This window comes from Tupaia chinensis, unplaced genomic scaffold, assembly GCF_000334495.1.
Source record: "Tupaia chinensis unplaced genomic scaffold, TupChi_1.0 Scaffold146687_1, whole genome shotgun sequence".
Lineage (NCBI taxonomy): Eukaryota > Metazoa > Chordata > Mammalia > Scandentia > Tupaiidae > Tupaia > Tupaia belangeri.
The window spans coordinates 2,442,295-2,466,036 of record NW_006206544.1 but is presented as its reverse complement, the minus strand read 5'-3'; the positions used below and the strand labels follow the sequence as shown (position 1 = coordinate 2,466,036).

General features: G+C 35.3%; 1 protein-coding gene across 1 annotated transcript in view; it reads left to right on the top strand.

Annotated features, from left to right (window-relative positions):
- DPYD (dihydropyrimidine dehydrogenase) overlaps window positions 1–23,742 on the top strand; it is a 994,283-nt gene that overhangs the window by 112,737 nt on the left and 857,804 nt on the right. Inside the window, exon 3 of the mRNA XM_006169013.2 lies at window positions 13,161–13,243. Coding sequence (XP_006169075.1) covers window positions 13,161–13,243 — 83 coding nt within the window. The remainder of the gene's footprint in view (window positions 1–13,160; window positions 13,244–23,742) is intronic.

Genomic DNA, 23,742 nt, shown 5'->3' with positions numbered 1-23,742 from the left:
TTTAGTCCCAACTAAATAGAAATGACCTTTGTAAAAATGAGTGGAATGTCTGGTCAGAACTAAATTTAGTCTTTCATGACTTTCCACTTTTCCTATGTGTTCCTTTTTTTTCTTGCTTGCCTCATGGGGTTTAAGACAGTAGGCCTGGTTTTTGTTCTAGTATTTTATTACTAATTGTTGACCTTGTTTTTATTTTTGTTTTTACTAATCCAAATAGTTTATTCATTTATTCTTCCTTTTCCCTTTTATTTACCCTTTGCCTTCTCCTTCCTTCCTTTCTTACAAATAGACATGTACTACCTTTCTTCTGCTATGATGATGATATGTTCTTATGTAATTATATCTCAAAGGAAATTGGGAGGCACTTGAAAGTAGAAAGTACAAGCCGCCACCAAGTCCAAGGTAACTTTATAGAACTGTTGGGGAACATTTTTATTTTAGAAAATAAGTCCCCAAGACCAGTAGATGTCACTGCGGTTATATTGCTGGGCTCCCACATGGCTGACTGTGGTTCAAGTCCCAGACCCAACTACTTCAGACTCATGCCATGTGCGTGTGGGTGCATGCCCAAAATCCCGAGGAGAATGGTGAAGGATTGCAGTGTGGCCAACTATTCTGGGGAGGGATTTCTCTCTTTCTGATTCTCTCTTCCCCCTGACCCCTAGCAAGTGCTTGCACACTATAGCAAAAATTTCTCAGAAAGAAAAAAAAAAAAAGAAAAGAAAAAGTTCCCCTATGTATTATTAATGCCCAAAATTGTATTCCGGAGTAATTCTAGAGTAACATACCTTAGAATAGAAAACATAAAGATATTTTCCAATTACAGATGAATTTGTTATTTTTCTTAGATTTGTATATGTGTACACTGGTAGAGAATAGATTTTGATAGGAGGCCACTGGTTCAATTTTAACTGCAGTTGTCTCTAATGTTAGGAAAATGTTATTGGTGATGAACAACACAGTCTGTGCATCCCTCATCCATTGTACCTCTCTGATGCTTAATTGTATTTACAGAGAAGATAAGCAGGTAAAGATATTAGTTGCTTGAGATTTTTATTCCATCTTGTTAACAGCTTACTAGTGTCTGAGTAAAAATTCAAGGTGTGTACCTGTTCTTTAGTACTTTAAAAACAAAAACAAAAACAAAAAAAACCAGGTTGAGCATCCCTAATGTGAAATACTCCAAAGGACCAAAACTCTTTGAGCAATGATGTGATGCTACAATGGGAAAAGTCCACACCTCATCTCTTGTGATGAGTCACAGTCAAAATGTTGCAATACAGAAAAATAAGCATATGGGGGACCAGCAGGTGGCATAGTGGTTGGGGCACTGGACACTCCCATATGGCCAACCATGGTTTGAGTCCCGGACTTGGTGGCTTGCTTTCTCACTTCTCCCTGCCCAACCCCTTTCTCTTTCTCTGTCTCTCTCTGGTCAAATTAAAATGAATGAATGAATAAAAAAATATAAAGAATTCTTCACAGAAAAAAAAAGTGTATGGAGCCAGCAGTGGTGTGGTGGTTAAGGTGTGGACTCCCACATGGCCAACCATGGTTCAAGTGTCAGACATGGCAGCTTGAAAAATTCTCTAGGGAAGGCCAGCAGGTGGTGTGGTGGTTAGGATGCTGGATTCCTACATGGCTGACCACAGTTAGAATCCTGGACCTGATGGCTTGAAAATCATGCTGAGCATGTGTTGGTGCCCAAAATTCAGGAGGACTGTGGAGGAGAAGAGATTGCAGTGCAGCCATACCCCTTGCTGGGGGAGGGGGGGTGGGGTGATTGCTCATTTTCCCTCTCACTGTCTTTTTCTCTCTGTATTTCCCCAGTGAGCCCATGTACTCTATGGCAAAACCTAAAAAGAAGGGAAAAAAATAAAAGAAAATTACCCTGAGCATTTATGCATATGTCTCTCCCAAAATTCTGAGAGAATGGAAAAGGGATTACAGTGTGGCCATCCCCGCTGGGGAGTGAGCTCTCATTTCCCGCTTACCCTCTCTTCCTTTCTCTTTGGCAAGTGCACACAATTTATGGCAAAAACCTTTAAAAAGAAAATGTACACTTTTCTTTTAAAAGAAAAGTACTCGTACTAAGGGCGTGTATATAAGGTGTATATAAAACATAAATTAACTTCTTGTTTATGCTTGGATCTCAAACCCAAGGTATCTCATTTTATATATGGAAATATTCCAAAATGCAAAAAATCTGAAATCTGAAACCCTTCTGGTTCCAAACATTTTGAATAAGTAATAATCAACCTGTATTATTCTTGAAATATAAAAACCCTTGGGTTTTATTTCTATTTCTGGACACAGAAGTATTTTGGTCAAAGTAACAGTCTATTTAAATGTTTACTTATTTCTCTAATTGTTCTACTTAACAATAAGTCTTATGCAGACTTGGAGGTGGAAGATGGAATGTTCTTTATTTTTCTATTAGCCTCATAGAAACCTCATTTGGGGTTCCCATTTTACATGATGGCATAATATGTAATTTTAAAATGACATTTCTTCAAATTCCATGGAACACTCTTGTTTGGCTACCTCAGAAATTTCACTGTCCTCTCTTGTTAGAATTGTGGAGAGGTCAGTGACACTTCTTTCTGGCCTTTTGTGTCCATAATTGTCTCTTCCATATCCAAAAGAATGTTTTTATGTCCTGTATTCATGACAGGAAAAACTCAATAACCAAATAGTCTTCCAACCCTATTGTTTATGATATGGCTAGACCTAAAAAAATTGAAATCTTATAATTTTGTTTTTTAATTATTTCATGAGTTTGTTCTCCTGAAGTAAGAAAGGCCAGGATAAAGTTTAAAATTAGAGTGGAGTTTGTGGAGAGGAGGAAGGTGATGAGGAATTTCAGGGGCCAAAGGAAACAAATTAAAAATTATGTGTGTGGGGAACCAGCAGTTAGCATAATGGCTATGTCGCTGGACTCCCACGTAGTCGACTGTGGTTCGTGTCCCGGACCCGGTGGCTTAAAACTCACGCCGGGCGCGTGTGCGTGCATGCCCAAGATCCCGAGAGGAGAATGGAGGAGAAGGGATTGCGGCGTGACCATCCCCCCTGTGGGGTGATTTCTCGCTTTCTGTCTCTATGTCTCTCTCTGTCTGTCTGGCGAGTGCACGCGCCCTACAGTGAAAATTTCTCCAAAAAAAAAAAAAATTATGTGTGTGTGCGTGTGTGCGTGAGTTTGTATTTTTTGTTTATTTGTTTTTGTTGTTTTGGAGAGGTTTTTGCTATAGGGCATGTGCGCTCGCCAGAAAGAGAGAGACAAAGAGATAGAAAGCAAGAAATTACCCACCGGGGAGATGGCCACACCGCAATCCCTTCTCCTTCTTTCTTTTGGTATTTTGGGCATGCATACACACACGCCCGGCATGAGTTTAAGCCACCAGGTCCAGGACTCAAACCGTGGTCGACTACATGGGAGTTCAGCGACATAGCCATTACGCTAACTGCTGGTCCCGTGAGTTTGTATCTTTAAGGTCTCAATGTTGATAGAAAAGGTAGCAAATGTATTTTTATAGTAACATCTGGATCAGTTTGAGATTTTTAAAACAATCTGTAATTTTTAAAACTCTAAATCTGAAGAATTAAAATTTCATCAAGGATTCTATTTTTAAAGGTTGCCTATACATGGATATTAATGAAAATGACATTCCCCCCCTATTAAGAAATTAGTCTTATCAATCATTTTTTTGGAAGAACACATAAATTATGAGAAATATTAAAAGTTTATTTTAACTTTTATTACATTTTTAGTGTACAGTTTTCCCTAAGAGACCTCAAGCATAAATATTGGGATGATGGAGGTTTTGTGAACTCTGTATTTATTTGTTTTTAATTCTAACCTATCATGTCACACTGTTGTAGCAGTCTGCCTTAAATCTTTATCTGTCCCTTTTGCCATGGGCATTATTGCTCCTAGTGTAAAGAGAAACTAAACAACTAAACTGAGACCTTAAAATTTTCTGTTAGTTATATTAAAATTATCAGACCCATCACTAGTATTAGTGATGAAATCATACATTTCCTATAGCTTTGCTGGTCTTAAAGATAGTACTCCAAATCAAAAAAATGGTTAATTTACTTATTTTTTTTTTAGGCTTTTCTCATAGGGTACATGTGCTCTCTGGAGAGAGACAAAGAGAGAGAAAGTGAGAAATAATCCGTTGAGTGGATGACCACTCTGTAATACCTTCTCTTCCATTCTCCTCTTAGGATTTTAGGCACACATGCACACATGGCTGGTTTGAATTTCAAATCACTGATTCCAGGACTCGAACTACAGTCCACCATGTGGAAATCTAGCGCTCTAACCACAATGCCACCTGTTTGCCCTCTGTTTCAAATATTTTACATCAATATAAACTTGGACTTTAATTCCATTGTTCCATAATTCCATATTTATAGTAAATGACAAATACATACATACATATAAATATGTGCATATGTATATAAATATATATTCAGAATTAGAGAATTAGTAAAATATATTCATGATAATTACAGATATATCTAGTCTTATATTTGACTTATAAACCATCTTTGGGAATACATCAAATTAATGTTAGGTGGTCTTGTCTTTATTTAAAAAAAAATTATTAGGTTTTCCTTTATTGCCAGAGGGCATGTGAGTTTATGAGAGAGAGAGAGAGATGGCTAGTGAGTGTGTACCACCTAGTAGAGCATGATCATGCCTCAGGTCTTTTTTTTCCCATCTGTCCATCTTGTCAGGATTTTGGGCATATAAGCACACACACCTGGTGTGTTTTTCCAGCCACTGGAGTCGGTATTCAAACCGCAATGGGCCACTTAACCCAACCTGTGTGATTTGGCTTCTTCTACACAAAGCTTAACCACTGCTCTATGAGACTGGCACCCACAGGGTATTTTCTTTATCAAGAGACTATAATCTAACATTTGAACAACAAGAACCAAAAAATGTAGGTTATGAATCCTACTTCCATTTAAATTTTAAATGTACGACTCTATGCAACAGTCCATCTAAATTAATGGGGTTGGTTGTGGCAAACCTAATTTCATAAGAAAATGTAAATGAAATTATAATATCTGACTATATATATTTTCAATATATGACTATAGAAAAAATATACATTGTTTTTCATTACTGGTCAAGTTGGAAAACAGAAACAATGAGATTAGAATCAGAAACCCTGAATTTTATTATTGACTCTACTATTAATAATAGTAGACACTGAATATATTTTTAGGTGGAAACAATTTCAGTTAGAAGGCAAATTAGTTGGAATGAATAATCCCAGTCAATGAACTTTATTCTTAAGTCTTTTAACTCATTTTCAGCCATCTATTCTTGTGCTATGTTTATAGCAGCATAAACAGACAAGTGGATCTAAACCAACCAAGAAACAAAACCAGAAAGAAATGGGCTTAATAAATCATGAGTGGATACAGGGGAATATTATGCAACTTCAAAAATTACATATTGGGGCCATCAGGTGGTATAATGGTTAAGACACTGGACTCCTACATGGCTGACTGAAGTTTGAGTCCCAGATCTGATGTTTTGAAGCTCATGCCGGGTGCATATATGAATGTGGTTGTCCAAAATCCTGAGAGGAGAATGGAAGAGAAGGTATTGCAGCATGGTCATCCCCCCGGAAGGACGATTTCTCACTTTTTCTCTTTCTGTTTCTCTGGCAAGTGCATATGCCCTAGAGCAAAAATCTCTCTTTCTCTGAAGAAAAACAAAATTACATAACAAAGTCTGTTTAGAATTAAAAAAAAACTGTTCATGCAATATTAACTTCAAGTATGTGAATACTCAGAACAATACATTATAAATATTATAAACCTAGTTGTGCTATATCTTGTCAGGTAATCATGCATCCCAAGTGGCAAACTATGCTATAGTTTGAATGTGGCAAATCAATGTAATTAAATTTAGTACATGACCTTTTTTTATTACTCCGTGTCCAAGCTTATATCTCCTTTGGGTGTGCAAAAATAAAGAAAGCAAACAGGTGATTGGGAAAATAATTTGAACAGTTTAAAATATAAAACTTTCACAGAGTCAATGCCAACCAATCAGTGGGAACAGAACTTAACTGCCGAAATCTCTGTTTGTTAGGAAAAAGTTAAGCTAGCTTGCAAAAGTCAAGTTCTGTTTTGTATTAAATTTCTTTTATTGTTAGCACTTTTAAAATTATATTTTATAAAGTAGGCGAATTTAATATGGTAAAAAAAAAAAGATATTTCCAGGGCCAGATAGTGGCATAGTAGTAATGTGACTGGAACTGCATGGGGAAAGTCTGGGGTTCCCATCCTAACACCCAACAGTATGTAAAAAATCACATTCTGTCATATAATCATTAACTATTAAAAATTCACCAAAATAGCATTTGTGTCGAATGTATAACATACCTCAATTAAAAAAAAATTTATACATTCAGTCTCTATATATCATTTAGCTTGTATAGAGAATTTACCCAACATGAAATACATCTCAGACCAGTCCAGATGAGAATACTATACATGTTATCATCAACATGCAATAAACCATTTCTGTGTCCCACAAATGTTTTACCTCTCTATTTTTTCTCCCTACCTTCCCTATACTCTTCCCCAATCCCACCCTCTTTCCACACCGTCTCTAGTGTCCGTAATTATTTTCAATGCTTTTATACCCTCCAATATTTCAATCCCATAGTGTGTGAATGGTTGGTGTATGTTTACTGGAGACATGGTGTCTCTCTTTCATAGCCTGACTCACTTCACTTAGCAGTAAATCTTCCATATTCATCTACTTTCTATAAAATACCAGGGTCTTGTTTTTTTACGGATGAACATTATTCCATGGAGTATATGTGCCATATTTTTAAAATCTATTCATCTGTTTGTGGACATTTGGGGTGGATTCATGTCTTAGCCATTGTGAATAATGCTGCATTAAACATTGATGTGCAAGCACTTTTCTGACTGAGCATTCTCCTGTCCTTTGAGTAGATACCCAGGAGTGGAATTGCTGGATCATATGGTAGTTCTATTTGAAGATCTTTGAGGAATCTCCATATTGTTCTCTACAGTGGCTGAATCAGTTTGCATTCCCATCAATAGTGTAGGAGAGTTCCCCTTTCACCACATCCCTACCAGAAATTATCATTTTTTGTTTTCTTAATCATTGCCATTCTGACTGGGGTTAGGTGGTATTGTGATTTTGATGTGCAACAAAAATATACCTCAAATTTAAAGTATTCTATATTACCATTCCTCTAATGTTGACAATCACAATCAATTTCTTTCTTCAATTTTTCACTGTTATGAAAAGTTCGCAGTGAGCGTAAATAAAACATATTTTTTTTTTGTCAGTGGATGCATGAGATTGCAAGAACGAGACAAGAAGAGAGAGGGAATGTGAAAAAGCCCCCCCCCCAGTGAATGCAATTGTTTTTCCCCTTCTTCCTTTTTTGATTTTGGGTATGCATGCACATACACTCTGCTTGTTTCTCAAGCTACTTAGTCTGAGACTTCAACCACAAAGCTGGCCATGAAGGGTCTAGCTTCCTTAACGACCACGCCACTAGCCAGACCTATAAAATTTTTTAAAAAAGTTATTATTTTCACGGAAATATTTGAAAGGCTACTATAATCTATGGAGTGTAAAGTCCATGTATCCTTTTCTTTTGATTTTTTTTTTTTTTTGCTATAGAGCGCGTGCATTCGCCAGTAAGATAGAGAGAGAGAGAGAGAGATAGAAAGCAAGAAATCACCCCCAGGTGGAATGGCCATGCCGCAATCCCTTCTCTTCCATTCTCCTCTCAGGATCTTGGGCACACACACACGTGCCTGGCATGAGTTTAAGCCACCGGGTCTGGGACTCAAACTGTGGTCGACTACATGAGAGTTCAGTGACATAGCCATTATGCCAACTGCTGGTCCCTTTCTTTTGATTTTTTTTTTTTGGGGGGGGAGAGGTTTTTGCTATAGGGCGCGTGTGCTCACCAGAAAGACAGAGAGAGACAGAGAGATAGAAAGTGAGAAATCACCCCCCAGAGGGGATGGCCACGCCGCAATTCCTTCTCCTCCATTCTACTCTTGGGATCTTGGGTATGCATGCACACGTGCCCATTGTGAGTTTAAACCACCGGGTCAGGGACTCGAACCGCGGTGGACTACATGGGAGTCCAGCGACATAGCCATTATGCTAACTGCTGGTCCCTCTTTTGATTTTTAAAACTTTTCTTTTTCATTTAAACTGTACAGTTTAATAGTTTTTTTTTTTAATGTTCATAGAGTTGCACCGTTATCACCACAATGCATTTTAGAACATTTTTGTTACCTCAGAGAAATCCCACGACCTTAGGCGTCATTTCCCCAGTCCCCTCTACCCTGTCCAGCCCTAGGCATCCACTGATCCACTTTCTTTTTTTTTTCTTTAATTTACTTTTTTTATTTCATTTTCTTTTATACATTCGATCATATTATTTAGCTTTCAAAGTGAATATTTAAATATGTGAGCATTTCTTCCTAGTCTAGTTGATTAAACTATAAAATATCTTCAACAGATAATACCACATTTCTTTGTCCCATTAATGCTTTGCCTCTGTATTTTTCTTCTACATGTTCTTCCTCAGACCCTGCTCTTCCACACACACTATATCTGGTATTTACACCTATTTACTGTGTTTCTGTATCCTTTAGTCACTCAGTTTCAGTCATAGAATGTGGACATTTGGTATATATTAAGTGGGGACATACAGTGTCTCTCCTTCATAGCCTGGCTTGCTTTACTCAGCAGTAAATCTCACAATTCTCCTGCCTCAGCCCCCATCTGAGACCACAAGCCTACCCAACCATACCTGGCTCTTTTATTGTACATAAACTCTCACTGCCCAAGCCAGCCTTGATGTCATGGTTCTCTTGCCTCAAGCTCTTTAGTCACTCAGATTACTATTCCACGCCACTGCACCAAACCTTTGGGTTGGACCAGAGTTGTACCTTTCCCTCCCATGTGGTCCCAACCACGTGGGAGGGGAAGAACACAACGTCTTTGCAGCCGTGTGCCACCAGCGTTAGGCCCTCTTTTCCCTCTTTTTGTCTGCCTGTATTAAGCAAAAGAGTAAGAAAAACTCTATCTTCTACTTGAGAGGCCCAGATTTTAACTGAACTTAATTTTTAGTACAATGAAAACGTGTTCTTTGAAGGCCCATCTAATCTAGTAACTCATCTTTACAATTCTAATTGTACAGATGTCATCTTCTAAAACTATTGAATTGTCAGGAAAGTCAGGATGCATTTTTGCATAGGAAAACATGTCATGACTTTCCCGATGACCTAATATTTATTTTAGAGAAAAAGTTGATTATTTAGTTAATGAAGTATCAAAAGATTATCAGATAAATAAACTCAGTTACAGGAATTAGACTTTTTTTTTTAATGGTTTTTCTATAGAGCACATATGCTCACAGGTAAGAGAGAGGGAAATGAAAAATGACTTCCAGAGGAGATGACCTCACCAGAATCCCTTGTCCTCCATTCTCCTCTCAAGATTTTAGGTGCACATGCACACATGCCCAGCATGATTTTCAAGCCACCAGCCTTGAGACTCAAACCACAGTCAACCATGTGGGAGTCTAGTGCCTTAATCACTGTACAACTTACTGGCACCTAGGAATGAATTATTTAGTATAGAACTCTAATAAATACTAATAATAAAAAATAACAGAGGATGGATGTGGGACAGTAGTAACACAACACTTTGAGCCTGATCCACAGAGTATAAAGTTCCAGGTTTGCTTTCATTGACCTCCATGGACATACTGTGCATGTCCATGCTCATGGTCCAGGGCTTCTGAGTCTAGGCGTAGACCTTGGATTGCAGACCCTGTTATGGGTGCCCCCTCGTCTTTCTCTCTCAGAGAGGAAAGAAATTGATAAACTTAAAAAAAGAAGGAACAAAAATGTCTGGCACCTAACATTTTATCATGTGAGACATTTTAAAGTGTTTTATATGCATTCCTTAATTTTAACTATAAGGAGATGGGATTGGATTATGATTTATTTGCCAGAATTCAAACTCTGTTTTGAAAATTTTTTATTACATTGTAATTACATACAAAAAAGTAAACAAATTTTAATTATTCAGTTCATGAATTTTCACGAAATGAGTTGGACAGTATCCTAGAAGACCCTCATTGCTTCTGTAGTCACTAGTTGATGACTTCCAACATTATGGATTAATTTGCTTATTTATTTAAGTCATTACTTTATTGACATACAGCTCACATGCAGTTAAATTCACCCTTTAAAAGTGTACAATTCATATATGTGTATAATGTATTCATTCACAATGTTGTACATTGATCACCACTAATTCCAAAATATCTTTAACTCTGTTTAAAAAAAACCACATTCCTGTTAGCAGTTATTCCCATTTCCCCCTCTCTCTGGCCACTGGTAACCATGTATTGATTTGGTTATAGTGGACATTTCATGTAAATTGACTAATAAAATGTGGCCTATTGCACCTTGCTTTTTTCACTTAGCGCAATGTTCTAAGACTCATTCCTGTTGTAGTGTAACTTCTCTTTTTATGGCCTAATAACATTTTGTTCTATTGGTATACATTTATTTATTCATTTGTCATTTGATTGACTTTTGGGTTGTTTCAACTTTGTGTCTCTTATGAATAATGCTGCTATATTCATTTGTGTACAAATTTTGTGTGGATATTTGTTTTAATTTCTTATACTTTTAGGAGTATGTATAGTAGAATTTTAATTGCGTGCAACATGATAATTCTCTTCATTATACCTTACTTACTCTCATTGCTGCATAGTTTTCCTTTGAATGAATACGTAACAATTTATTTATATATGCCATCTTGATATTTAATTGGCTTGATTCTAGTTTTGGTATTTTGAAAAGTGTTACTATTAACATTCTTGCATGTGATGTATTATACATTTTTTTCTGGGTGTGTTCCTGGCTGTGGGAAGGCCAGGTCATAACGTATACTTGAATGTTTAGCTGTCTAATGTGCTGCTGAATAAAGTGCATGTAATGATTTACAGTTCCACCAGCACTGTTTCTACTACTTTTTGTTGTTGTTGTTGTTTTTGCCTTAGGGCACTTGTGTGCTTGCGGGAGGTAGAGGAGGCATGGCCATGCCACAATCCCTTCTCCTCCATTCTCTTGCCAAGGATCTTGGGCATGCATGCACACACATCCTGTGTGGTTTTCAAGCCAGTGATCTGAGACTCAAACTGTGGTCAGCTATGTGGGAGTCAGTGATGCCATCCACTGGCCCCTGTTTCTACTACATTTTAAAACTAAATAGCACTTTGTATATCTTTCTTAATTCTAGGCATTTCTAAAACATATAGAAGTATCTTGTTATGGTAAATTTACATGAGTAATGATGAACATTTTTAAATTGACTATTTGAATATTCTCTTTCATATAGCATTTACATAAATTAAAAACTTAGGACTTTTTATATTTGAGTGTAGGAGAAATTATTCATTATGTATGTAAGTAAATAAGATAGTGTGATACTGATAGTATGTATATGAAATTGACCAGTTAAATAGAATAGACATCAGAAATAGACCCCACATATACCACGAATTAATTTATGGCAAAAAATAACTGTAATTTACAATGAATGAAATGGTGATCTTTTCACTAAATAATACTGATTTAATTGATTACTTATCTGACACCATGTATAAATATCATCCCAGATGGATTATACATCTAAATGCGAGATGTAAAATAGTAAAACTATGAAAAAAAGGGAAAAATATATAACTTTCAGAAATTTCACAAAAAGGACACAAAGAGCTAACCTTAAATTAGGAAAGTAATAAATTGGGCCTCATTAAAAAGTAGGAGTTTTTTACATGAGAAGATACTATTTACAAAGTGAAAAGATATGACACAGAGCTGGATAGGATATTTGTAATGAACATATCCAACAAAGGACTTTTTAGCATGAATTTAATTATTTTGGAGACATGGTAATTTTCATTGTAACAGCATATAACTGTTAAAAGGGTCTTTGCCATAATTTGACTAAGTTAAAAAAAAAGATCATGGAAAAAATAATGGTTAAATATATCAATTGATTTTTAAATCAGTTAATTGTTACACATTAAAAATTCTTAATCTAAGTTCTATAATTTTCTAAAATCTAGCATACTTAATGTGAGAATAGAAAGAACACGTTAATAATTAAATTTTAGTATTTAGTCTTACTGTTTGTAAAATTAACTAAAACATTAAATCTAGTTACTTTGTTACCTAAATACTACTAAATTTTACAAGAAATTTCATGTTCCAGATTTATATACATTCTCTTTAAATTAAAAATTTAATCCTATATCTTATGTCCTTAAAACTTATTAGTATGTATAACATACAGTTTTACACATACAGTTATATTTAGAAAATTATAAACATTTAATAATAGTCTTAGAAAATTCAGTTTAGTAATGATGTTGTATTTACTAGAAATTAGAAAGACTTATGAAGTTTAAATTGCTTATGTCATATGTACCTAATTTTAAAATCTAAGAATCTGATGTCATTTAACTTTAAAAATAGAACTTATTTTAACAATATATATGCATATTTTCACCCAATTGTGAACATTACATACACAATTATTATTTAAAGATCTATTTATAAAATTTTGATAAAAAATTGGGAACATTTATTAATATATTATACCTGGACTCTTCTTTCCTTCTTAGTAAATGCTAATTTATTTAGAACTAGATTTTATCATGTACTGTTCATTGTGATTTAAAGCTTACTTTATTGATTTTTCCTTTGAATTTAAATTGGCTTTGAGATTATTTAGAGAAGTAATTTTTATTCCACAAAAATCTAGAAGTTTTGCTCCTTTCATATGATACTCATTTCCTCTATTTACCCATTTCGAAAAATTGATAAAAAGACTTCTGTGACAGCTGTGTCATAAGACATTTTTATTTTGTTACCCTTTAATTCAACTGTCAAATTTAATGAATCCTACTCAATTAAAGTGGTGTGCATATTTTTCATGAGTTCATAATCAATATAATCAATTATATTTTTACATAATTGCATAGATATTATTTTTTTGTGGGGATGTTGAAGGATTAATGTAGTTTTTAAATATGTTACAGGACTGTGAGAAGCTGGAGAATAATTTTGATGACATCAAGCACACGACTCTTGGTGAGCGAGGAGCTCTCCGAGAAGCAATGAGGTAAGTCTGGGTCACCATAGCAACAGTCACAGATGTGGTAAAGAAAAAGTCATTCTTCATTATTGGGGGAACAAATGAGTTCATTGCCACCATTCAGCTCTGTTCTCTAAGGTATTAATTTGTCAGTGGAGAGACTTCCCTGGAGGCTGTACTTTGGTTTTGAAGCTGCATAAATGTTAAGCCTCAGTGCACAGTAAAAAATGTAAATGTTTAATTTGTTACTTAAAATGCTTAAGGGGTGTCTTGTTTTATATTTATACTAAACTGTGTGATTGAATGAAAATATTGTTCATCTAAATTCTGCCTGTAAATAAAAAAATAAACATTGTACAAGAGTGGTTTAACTGAGTAGTATTTTCTTCTAATTAATATTTAATTTAAAAAAGGTACTTAAAATTTCATCTTCTGTTAGATTTTATAGGATTATTATAGTATTTTTAAAGTGATTTACATTTTTGCACTATTACAAAGCATATAATTAACTTCTTTGCAAATACAGTGGTCTATAATGAACCTAATGGCATTTATTTTTATTTTTTCATTTCTTAACATTACCATTAGTAATGTATTTCTTTGAAATTGCCCCAAATTTGATATATTATTAATAACTTTTAGGAAAGTAGTCTTTAAATCAATTTGATCAGAATCAAGGAATCAAATAAGGCTTTTTACTAGACATTAAAGTTGAACTCATCATCCTTAGAGTGAGAAAACAATGATACTAGTTTTAAAAGTTTTGAGGTTGAACCTTGATAAGATGGTTTTCAATATCTTTGTATTGAAGTAGTATATTTACCTTTATTAGCTTTGGAAACTAACATCTATTTTTAAAATCTGTATTTTTTAATTGTAATACTTTTTTTTTAGACTCTGAAGCCTATAAAAATAAAATAAGGAAAAAAGATAAACCTAAGAGGCTTCTAGAAGAGTAGTTTGGATACAATTTTGTTTTTGCTAGCACGCAGTTACCATATACTTTAGTTTAGAAGCTGCTCTCATTTAGTAACCTCCCTTTTACCATGCAAGCAGCAGGAGAAAGTAATTAAATTTAATAGAAGCTGCCCTCATTTTGAAGCCACTTCTATTTAAAACCACAGGGGGAGGTAATTAAATTTAATGGAAACAGTAGCTTCTACACAAAGATACATGGTACTTCTGTATAGATGATTATGATGTCACAAAAAGAGGAATAATATATTACTAGTACTGAGAAATTACCAGCTGGAGCAAGTGAGCCTATTTTATTGTTAATGTCTCTACTAATAAAAAAAGAGGGAAAAATAAAACTGAGTATACAATAGAGAATTTGTATCTGTATAAAATGCAATCTGACATTCTAAGAAAGTTTAAGGTAAGATAGTAGTAAATTAAAAATAAGATGTATTTAAAGAAAGTTATAACATATTGTGGAAAATGCTAACACAAAAATTATGAATGAACTCATATTTTTCAATATAGTCTTTATCCTTTATATAAACTACTATAGTTATAAATTGAATACATCATTTTTATACATGCTTGTTATAATAATTTTTAATACATTAAGCCTGCATACCAATATTTCTTTGTGAAACTACAGTTCTCTGTATTTTGATTTCTATTCATTTATAAATAAATACACAGAAAAACAGGGAGACAAAGAGGATGGCAGCTCTCGTGCCTTGAATAAAAGAACGGAGGGCCAAAAACATAGACAGAAAAGATTGAAAAGGGTTGATGTGAATGGAAATAGATGTAAGTGAGGGAAATAGAATGAACACGAAAGAACATGTAATCAATGTAGGAAATTTGTCATTAGGAAAAAATGGAATTATGGGAGAACTGCATATGAAGAGATTATTAAATTTTGCCAAATTTTGAAATATGTACCATTTTAGAGCAGTCTAGGATATCCTGAATTTAAAAAGGTAGAAATAAATTGATGAGAAAAACAAGTATTACCAGTTTGGACTAACTTCTCAGCTACGTGTGCTATGAGATAAAGGTGTAGTCCAGATAATTTCAATTAGAATTATATGACTATGAAATGCACTTGTTTACATAGGTTGCATATTTTATACACGTGTACATGTTATTGGCGATATCTGGATTCATTAAACACAATGAAATAATTTAGTAATTAATTTAGCAATATAAGTATATTGTGGGTCAAGCCCTTTTTTTGTTTTTTTTTGTTTTGCCTTTGGAGAATGCAACAGGAGTTCATTATTTTACATAAATGTAGCTCATAGTGCAATGTGATTAATACAATAAGAAAAATGCATGGAGTGGCAAAAATTAATCATTCTTTCATCTATGATCCGTTCCTCCTTATATAGATGGTGTTTGGATCAAAGGAAATCATAGAGAGGATAAGAAATTTGACCTAGGCTTTAAAACATGGATAGTTTTGCATGTAGAGAGAATAGTATAAAACAATGATTAGAGGGCCACAGGTGCAAGATGTATTTTGGAAATAGCAAATGGTCTGATGTGCTGAAATTTCAGACTTTCTTGAATGTATGTTTTTCCACAAAACACTTATACAGAATTTTTTGGTCAGTTGTATGTCTTCTTTTATGCCTTGAATTAGTTTGTTGATATGGAGCAGTGTGATGTTGGCAGAGATGGTGGGAGCAATTCAAAATCTCAGACTAGGGTAGGGAGCAATAGGGAGCAGGTACAGATTATTTGTCTCAGCACAGGAGCTGGTCTCAGGAGGATGACTGAAAGTATGCTCACATGTTCTAAAAGTCAGTTACTTAGAATCTAGTTTGTCATGAAAAAAAATTAAAATGATTGAGGTCAGCAGATGGTGAAATGATTAAGATGCTGGATTCCTATGTGGCCAACTGCAATTTGAGTCTCAGATCTGGCTGCTCGAAACTCATGCTGGGCACGTGTACATGTGTGCTCAAAACCCCAGTAGAATGGAGGAGGAATTGTGGCATGGCCAACTTCCCTAGGGGATCTCTTTCTTAAAAAGAAAAATAAATAAATAATAATAATAAGTAATTAAAATTATTGCAGAGAGTCATTGTTTTTTTTAAGGATGATATCGGCAGTATTAAATATAAAAACTATGAGGAGGGAACCAGCAGTTAGTGTAATGGCTGTGTCGCTGGCTCCCACGTAGTCGACCGCGGTTCGCGTCCTAGACCCGGTGACTTAGAACTCACATTGGGCGCGTGTGCATGCGTGCCCAAGATCCCGAGAGGAGAATGGAGGAGAAGGGATTGCAGCGTGACCATCCCCCCTGGGGGGTGATTTCTTGCTTTCTGTCTCTGTGTCTCTCTCTGTCTGTCTGGTGAGCGCACGTGCCCTATAACAAAAGCCTCTAAAACAAATTAAAAATTAAAAAAAAATTTTTTAAAAATCTATGAGGATAGCTCTATATCTCTGTAGTGTAGAAGTATAGGAAGAAGACCTAAGGTAGGGTAGAAACAATCATTCTTGTATTTAATGAATATTTATTGGGTTTTTGTAATATATCAATTAATGGCATTACAGATATGAATGAGACAGTTTCTGCCCTCAAAGAGAAAATAGTCCTAGAGGAGGAAACAAGAAAATCACTGCTTGATGTGAAGACACAGAGGCTGAGTACCTGAGGTTTTTCCTTGGTTTCAAACACTCATGTTAGTGTCTGTGTTATTCCACTGGAATGGCATAGCTTCTTCCATTGCCTTGGTCTCCTTAGCATCCCTTAGGTGGCTCCAGGGATCTAAACCATGCTCTTTTCCTGAACATGCATGTCCAGGAGGAGTTGGAGCAGAACTGGGCTCAATCTGAAGATGAATGTATTAGGGCTGCTGGAGAGGAGACTTTCTTCAAGTTGGGTGACTCCTTAAACATGAAAGCCCTTTTATTTCTATGAGCTAAGAATAGAAAAGAGAGTATTATGCCTGTGTTCAGTTCTCAACCGCGTTTTCCAGTGTTTCTTCCGGGCCAGTCTTTGCAATGTGTCTTGAACTTGTTCTTTCATTTGTATCCCAGTTTATGAATCATTATACCTGTTTGCAGATGTGAGGATGCCCTAACCCTGTAGCCCTGCTACATAGAGAAGAGGGGGTACAACTTTGTCTGGAATGAGCTGGCTATATAAAGGATTAAGGAAGGACATTAATTGCAATAGGGAGAAAGAAAAATGAAGAGAATTGATGATGATTTTATTTTTCAGATGATTTCGGATACCAGAAGTAAACTCTTGTGTATATGTACATTGCAGAGGGAAAATATTCCACAACTCAGGATAAAGACTGGGGATTGATGTGCACATCTGGGACTTGTTAGTATTTTGATACTTGTTGGAGCCATGGGATGACATGGATTTCCAGGAAATGTGCCTCTAATTGAAAATGAGAGTCAGGGCCACTAGGTGGCATGGAGATTAAGCTTCTAGATCCCACATGACCAACTGTGTGATTCCAGTTTCAGACCTAGCAGCTTGAAAATCATGCCAGGTGTGTGTGTATGTGTGTCCAAAATACGGAGAAGATGAGGGAGGAGAAGAGATTGCAGCACAGCCATCTGACTGGGGTGTGATTTGTCACTTTCCTTCTCTCTTTCTATCTCTCTCTGTCTGTCTGTCTCTCTCTCTCTCACTCTGACAAGTCACATGTCCCATAGCAAAACTAAAATAACAAACAAACGAAATACTGACAAGAGAGAGATAACAGATACCTAAGAAAGTATTGATAAAATGTGTGCCAAAGGAAAATGTATTTTGAAAATTTAAATAACCTTTTGTAACAGAGAGCCTGGATATGATGTGCCAAAAAAAAAAAAAAAAAGGGATGGGGCAGGACTGGAGTTCTTTCTGCCCCACTTTTCTGTGGCCCATTGTGGTCCATGGAACTATCTGGAGAGAGCAGTGATACTTAAAAGAGCATTCTATGATGATAAAAGTGTATTTTGAGTCGTTTGGTTTGGTAGCTACTAGCCATATGCTATTGAGTGCTTGAAATATGACTTGTGGTGCCAGCTGGTGGCACGGTGGTTGACTGGATCCCACAAGGCCAACTGAGCAGTTTGAATCCTGGACCTGTCAGCCTGTGCTATGTGTGTGTCTGTGTGCTGAAAATCCTGAAAAGAGAGATGAAGGAGAAGGGACTGTGGTGTGACTATCCCCCATGCGGAAGTACTTTCTCATTTTCCTTTTTTCTCTCTCTTTTTCTCTCTCTCTCTCTCTCTGGTAAGTGCACATGTCTTCTGGAAAATTAAACAAATGAAAAATAGCTATGACCATATTTGAAGAACTGAATGTTTAAATTCTTTTTAATTTTTAATTTTTAAAATCAAATTAAATTAATTTCTATTTTAACTTCCAGAGGACATATATACTCATAAGAGACAGAGAATAAATGGAGAGATAGGGTGAAGAGGATGAAGAAAAGCACTCCCTAATTAGATGTGGTCATGACCAATTTCTTCTCTTCCATTTCTTCTACCTGTCCGGATTGTGGGTATCCACATACACACACCTGGTGGCTTGTTTTTCAACTTGCCAGGATTCAAATTGTAGTCTGCCACGTGGGCTTTGGCTCCCTTAGGCCCCAGCTCAGACCTGATTTTATTTATTTAAATGCAAATACTTATACGTGGTAAGTGGTTATGCTTTGAACAGCACTGTCCTAGAAAGATGTTTTTGTTTAAATGACACTTGGACTGCCTCTTAATAATGGAATTTTCATCAACAGAGAAGACAAATATGACTAAACCATGTGCACACATATCATACAAATACATACTCTCTTAGAAAACTGAAAGTAAAAGGTCAGTGACAGAAATAGATGTAAAACAAAAATTAACAAGTGTGATTTGATATAGAGGAGAAAAAGTGATCATTCTCTAAATGCATGGTTTATGTCTTGAATTACCAAGAGAATTAATGAAAACACCCTAAGAATTCATGAGATTTTATTAATATGGTTGTAGTCAAAAGAAAGTTGAAAATTCATAAGCTTTTCTATTATTTTCTGCAACCAGTTAGTGACAATGATTAATAATAAATCCTATAAAGATCCAATAAAATTGTCAAATGTGCCAAAAAAAAAAAAAAAAAAGGGATGGGGCAGGACTGGAGTTCTTTCTGCCCCACTTTTCTGTGGCCCATTGTGGTCCATGGAACTATCTGGAGAGAGCAGTGATACTTAAAAGAGCATTCTATGATGATAAAAGTGTATTTTGAGTCGTTTGGTTTGGTAGCTACTAGCCATATGCTATTGAGTGCTTGAAATATGACTTGTGGTGCCAGCTGGTGGCACGGTGGTTGACTGGATCCCACAAGGCCAACTGAGCAGTTTGAATCCTGGACCTGTCAGCCTGTGCTATGTGTGTGTCTGTGTGCTGAAAATCCTGAAAAGAGAGATGAAGGAGAAGGGACTGTGGTGTGACTATCCCCCATGCGGAAGTACTTTCTCATTTTCCTTTTTTCTCTCTCTTTTTCTCTCTCTCTCTCTCTCTGGTAAGTGCACATGTCTTCTGGAAAATTAAACAAATGAAAAATAGCTATGACCATATTTGAAGAACTGAATGTTTAAATTCTTTTTAATTTTTAATTTTTAAAATCAAATTAAATTAATTTCTATTTTAACTTCCAGAGGACATATATACTCATAAGAGACAGAGAATAAATGGAGAGATAGGGTGAAGAGGATGAAGAAAAGCACTCCCTAATTAGATGTGGTCATGACCAATTTCTTCTCTTCCATTTCTTCTACCTGTCCGGATTGTGGGTATCCACATACACACACCTGGTGGCTTGTTTTTCAACTTGCCAGGATTCAAATTGTAGTCTGCCACGTGGGCTTTGGCTCCCTTAGGCCCCAGCTCAGACCTGATTTTATTTATTTAAATGCAAATACTTATACGTGGTAAGTGGTTATGCTTTGAACAGCACTGTCCTAGAAAGATGTTTTTGTTTAAATGACACTTGGACTGCCTCTTAATAATGGAATTTTCATCAACAGAGAAGACAAATATGACTAAACCATGTGCACACATATCATACAAATACATACTCTCTTAGAAAACTGAAAGTAAAAGGTCAGTGACAGAAATAGATGTAAAACAAAAATTAACAAGTGTGATTTGATATAGAGGAGAAAAAGTGATCATTCTCTAAATGCATGGTTTATGTCTTGAATTACCAAGAGAATTAATGAAAACACCCTAAGAATTCATGAGATTTTATTAATATGGTTGTAGTCAAAAGAAAGTTGAAAATTCATAAGCTTTTCTATTATTTTCTGCAACCAGTTAGTGACAATGATTAATAATAAATCCTATAAAGATCCAATAAAATTGTCAAATATAAAGTATCCCAAATCATTCAAGACACTCAATAAATGGTATAAAAGAGTTGTTTGTGGGCCAGCAGGTGGTGTGGTGGTTAAGGTGCTGGACTTCCACACGGTCAACCACAGTTCAAGTCCTGGATCAAGCGGCTTGAAAATTATGTTTGAAAATCATGCCGGGCACATGTTTGTGCATGCCCAATATCTGGAAGAGAAAAATGGAGAAGAGATTGCAACTTCCCTTGGGAGGTGATTTCTCACTTTCCCTCTCTCAGTCTGTTTTTGGAGAGCACACATGCCCTATGGCAAAAACAAACAAACAATAAAAAGGTTTGTTTTGCTGTTGGAAAAAAAAAAATCACTTTATATTCTCACCTCACATGGGCCAAAGGAAATTTCAAGTATACTAAAAAGCTAAGTGAAACAGCCAAATTCCAGCTAATGGATTGTGGGACTGACTTTTCCTTTGAGCTTTAAATGATGAAAGAGATAAATTAAAATTAAAGTGCTTCTTTAATCGGGCAAATCACAAAATTAAAAGACATCAGTGTACTGTATTGCCATGAGTATGACTTTTTTTTTACAGATTAAGAGATAAATAGGTACATGGCAAAATACAATTAAGAAAACCATAAAATATTCAACTGTAATGATAGACAAAAATACATAAATTTTATGAAAAATATACCAATGTCTTATTGCCATTAATGCAGTTTGGTGGGGAGGAGATTTTTGAGGACTTGAGGATGGATGATAAAGACAGCCATTTTTTTAACTTTATTTATTTTTAAATTTAATTTAATTTACTCATTCATATATTTTAATTTGATGAGAGAGAGAGAGGCAAAGAGAGAAAGCAAGCCACCAAGTCCAGGACTCAAACCATGGTCCGCCATGTGGGAATGTCTAGCACCTTAACCACCACACCACCTGCTGGTCCCAAAACAGCTGTTCTTACATTCTTAGAGCTTATGAGGATTAAAAATTACTGCTGCATTCAAGAAAGGGAGTATGTTAATAAATATTAAAAGCTTTAAAATAATCATAACCCTTTCATATTAATTTACCTTTCAGAAATAAATTATGCATAAGCCATAGAAATTATGGACAAGCTGAATCTCATTCTCAAAATATGGGCTATAGTCATAAACAAATTGAATAGAACCTGTCTATTATTAAGAAAACAAATACAGAATTGCAAACAAATGCACACACATGCACACACACACACACACACAAACACAAGGTAGCTTCAAAAAAGTAGAAAAATGGAATTAAAGTACTACTTCACTTTGGTTAAAAATTTCTTGGGGGGGCCAGCAGTTGGTGTAATGACTATGTCACTGGACTCCCATGCAGTCAACTGCGGTTCGTGTCCCAGACCTGGCGGCTTAAACTCACGCCGGGCACATGTGTGTGCATGCCCAAGATCCCAAGAAGAGAATGGAAGAGAAGGGATTGTGGCATGGCCATCCCCCCTGGGACGCGAACCGTGGTCTGATGGGAGTTCAGTGACATAGCCATTACACTAACTGCTGGTTCCCAAAAATTATTTTTTCAAATCTATGCACAGTATTCCCATAATACACATTTTCCATGAGCTTTAAAAAAAACCCTATGTCTCCTGTGTATATATCATATACACATATAGATGTACACACACACACACAAACACACAGGATTACAAAACAATAAATTGTAACATACTTCTGTCTAAAAATTAAAATGATCTTTAGCACAGTGTCTTTAGTGACATAAGAATCCTAGTGTTAAAATATTCAGTAAAAATGCCAACAAACAAAATTACAAGTTGAATAGTCTTAACTGAATAGGAAGGATGCTGAAGAAAAAATACAGAACTAAGATATAGCTATGACATCTGGATGATGGACTTACATAGAATTTCTCCTGGCTTATCTTTTTTCCTTCTAGATTTTCTGTAGTGGTTATATAAGTAATTACAAAAATAATGAAAGAAAAATTGAAAAAAATTGTAAGACCAAAATATGAAATGAATAATAAGATGAGTGGTAGAAATCAAAAATTAAATTTTAAACACAAAGAATAATAGTGAGGGTCATCTAAACACTTTATTTCTTTGTTCCTTTCAGTTCCAGAGGCAGTGGTGGGCCACGGGAACATGAGGAATTGAAAGACATTGCTATTAAATAACTTGAGAAAAGGAGATATTACATTATGATAAAAAAATGTAGGTAGAGAATGAAGTTCATTAAGGAAAAAAATAAGTAGACATGCTACAGGAAACTCTGACGGTGGCACGAAAGTGTAGATTGGTTAGATCCATGAGTATACCTCTATGATAAGAATACAAATTGCGTATTTGGAATACAAAGCTCACCAATTAGAGGTTAGTATTGCATTTCAGTGTCAACTCTGTTTAGTAAGAGCAATTATATTTCGATTATTGAGATAAACTGCCAGGATATAACCTCATGTCTCTGAAATATGTTCTTCCTTTTCAGTTGTCTTTATCACGTGTTAAGAATTTTGTCACTAGATGGTGATATTGAGTTGCACAGTTTATTTTTGTTGGCTTTTTTTCTGGTGTGTGTAATAGTGTGCATAGGGTATCATAAACCCAAACATTGTACTGAATTAAATATTAAAGTCTAACCTGTAAACTTGGAAAACAGTCTTTAAGAAATAAAACAATGCTAAATATTGAGTTAAAAGGTTTAAATCGCTTTAATACACTTTCTTTACTTTTGACTCAGAGACTTTTAAGGGGGAAGGAAATGAATAGCAATCTAAACTTGCTATCAAGAGACTGAGGGCTGAAGAGTGATTCCAAAATGTTTAAAGAGGTATTTTTCAGGCATATCCTTTCTAGATGTATTAGCATAACATACATCTTTAAGTTTACTCCTCAGTTCATATCCAGTGGCACTGGGACTCGTGACCATCTGATCTGAGTACTGTTACTACTGCTATCTAGGTACTGCTTTAGTTGTTTATTGTTTCAGTTTTGTCAATCTTGCATACCTTACTAAGCGTAATGGTTAAACTACACTGCTGTTTCTTTAACTGGTACTTCTACATGAACTGGAATAAAATACTGTCTCTGAGTAATTTTGTTCATCAAATAGGATTTAACAATAAACATTATCACTACCTTACTAATTATTTTTCTTGCATATAAGTTTTTCTGTATGGATATGTGTGTATGCATATATTATATATGTGTATACTATATATATATAT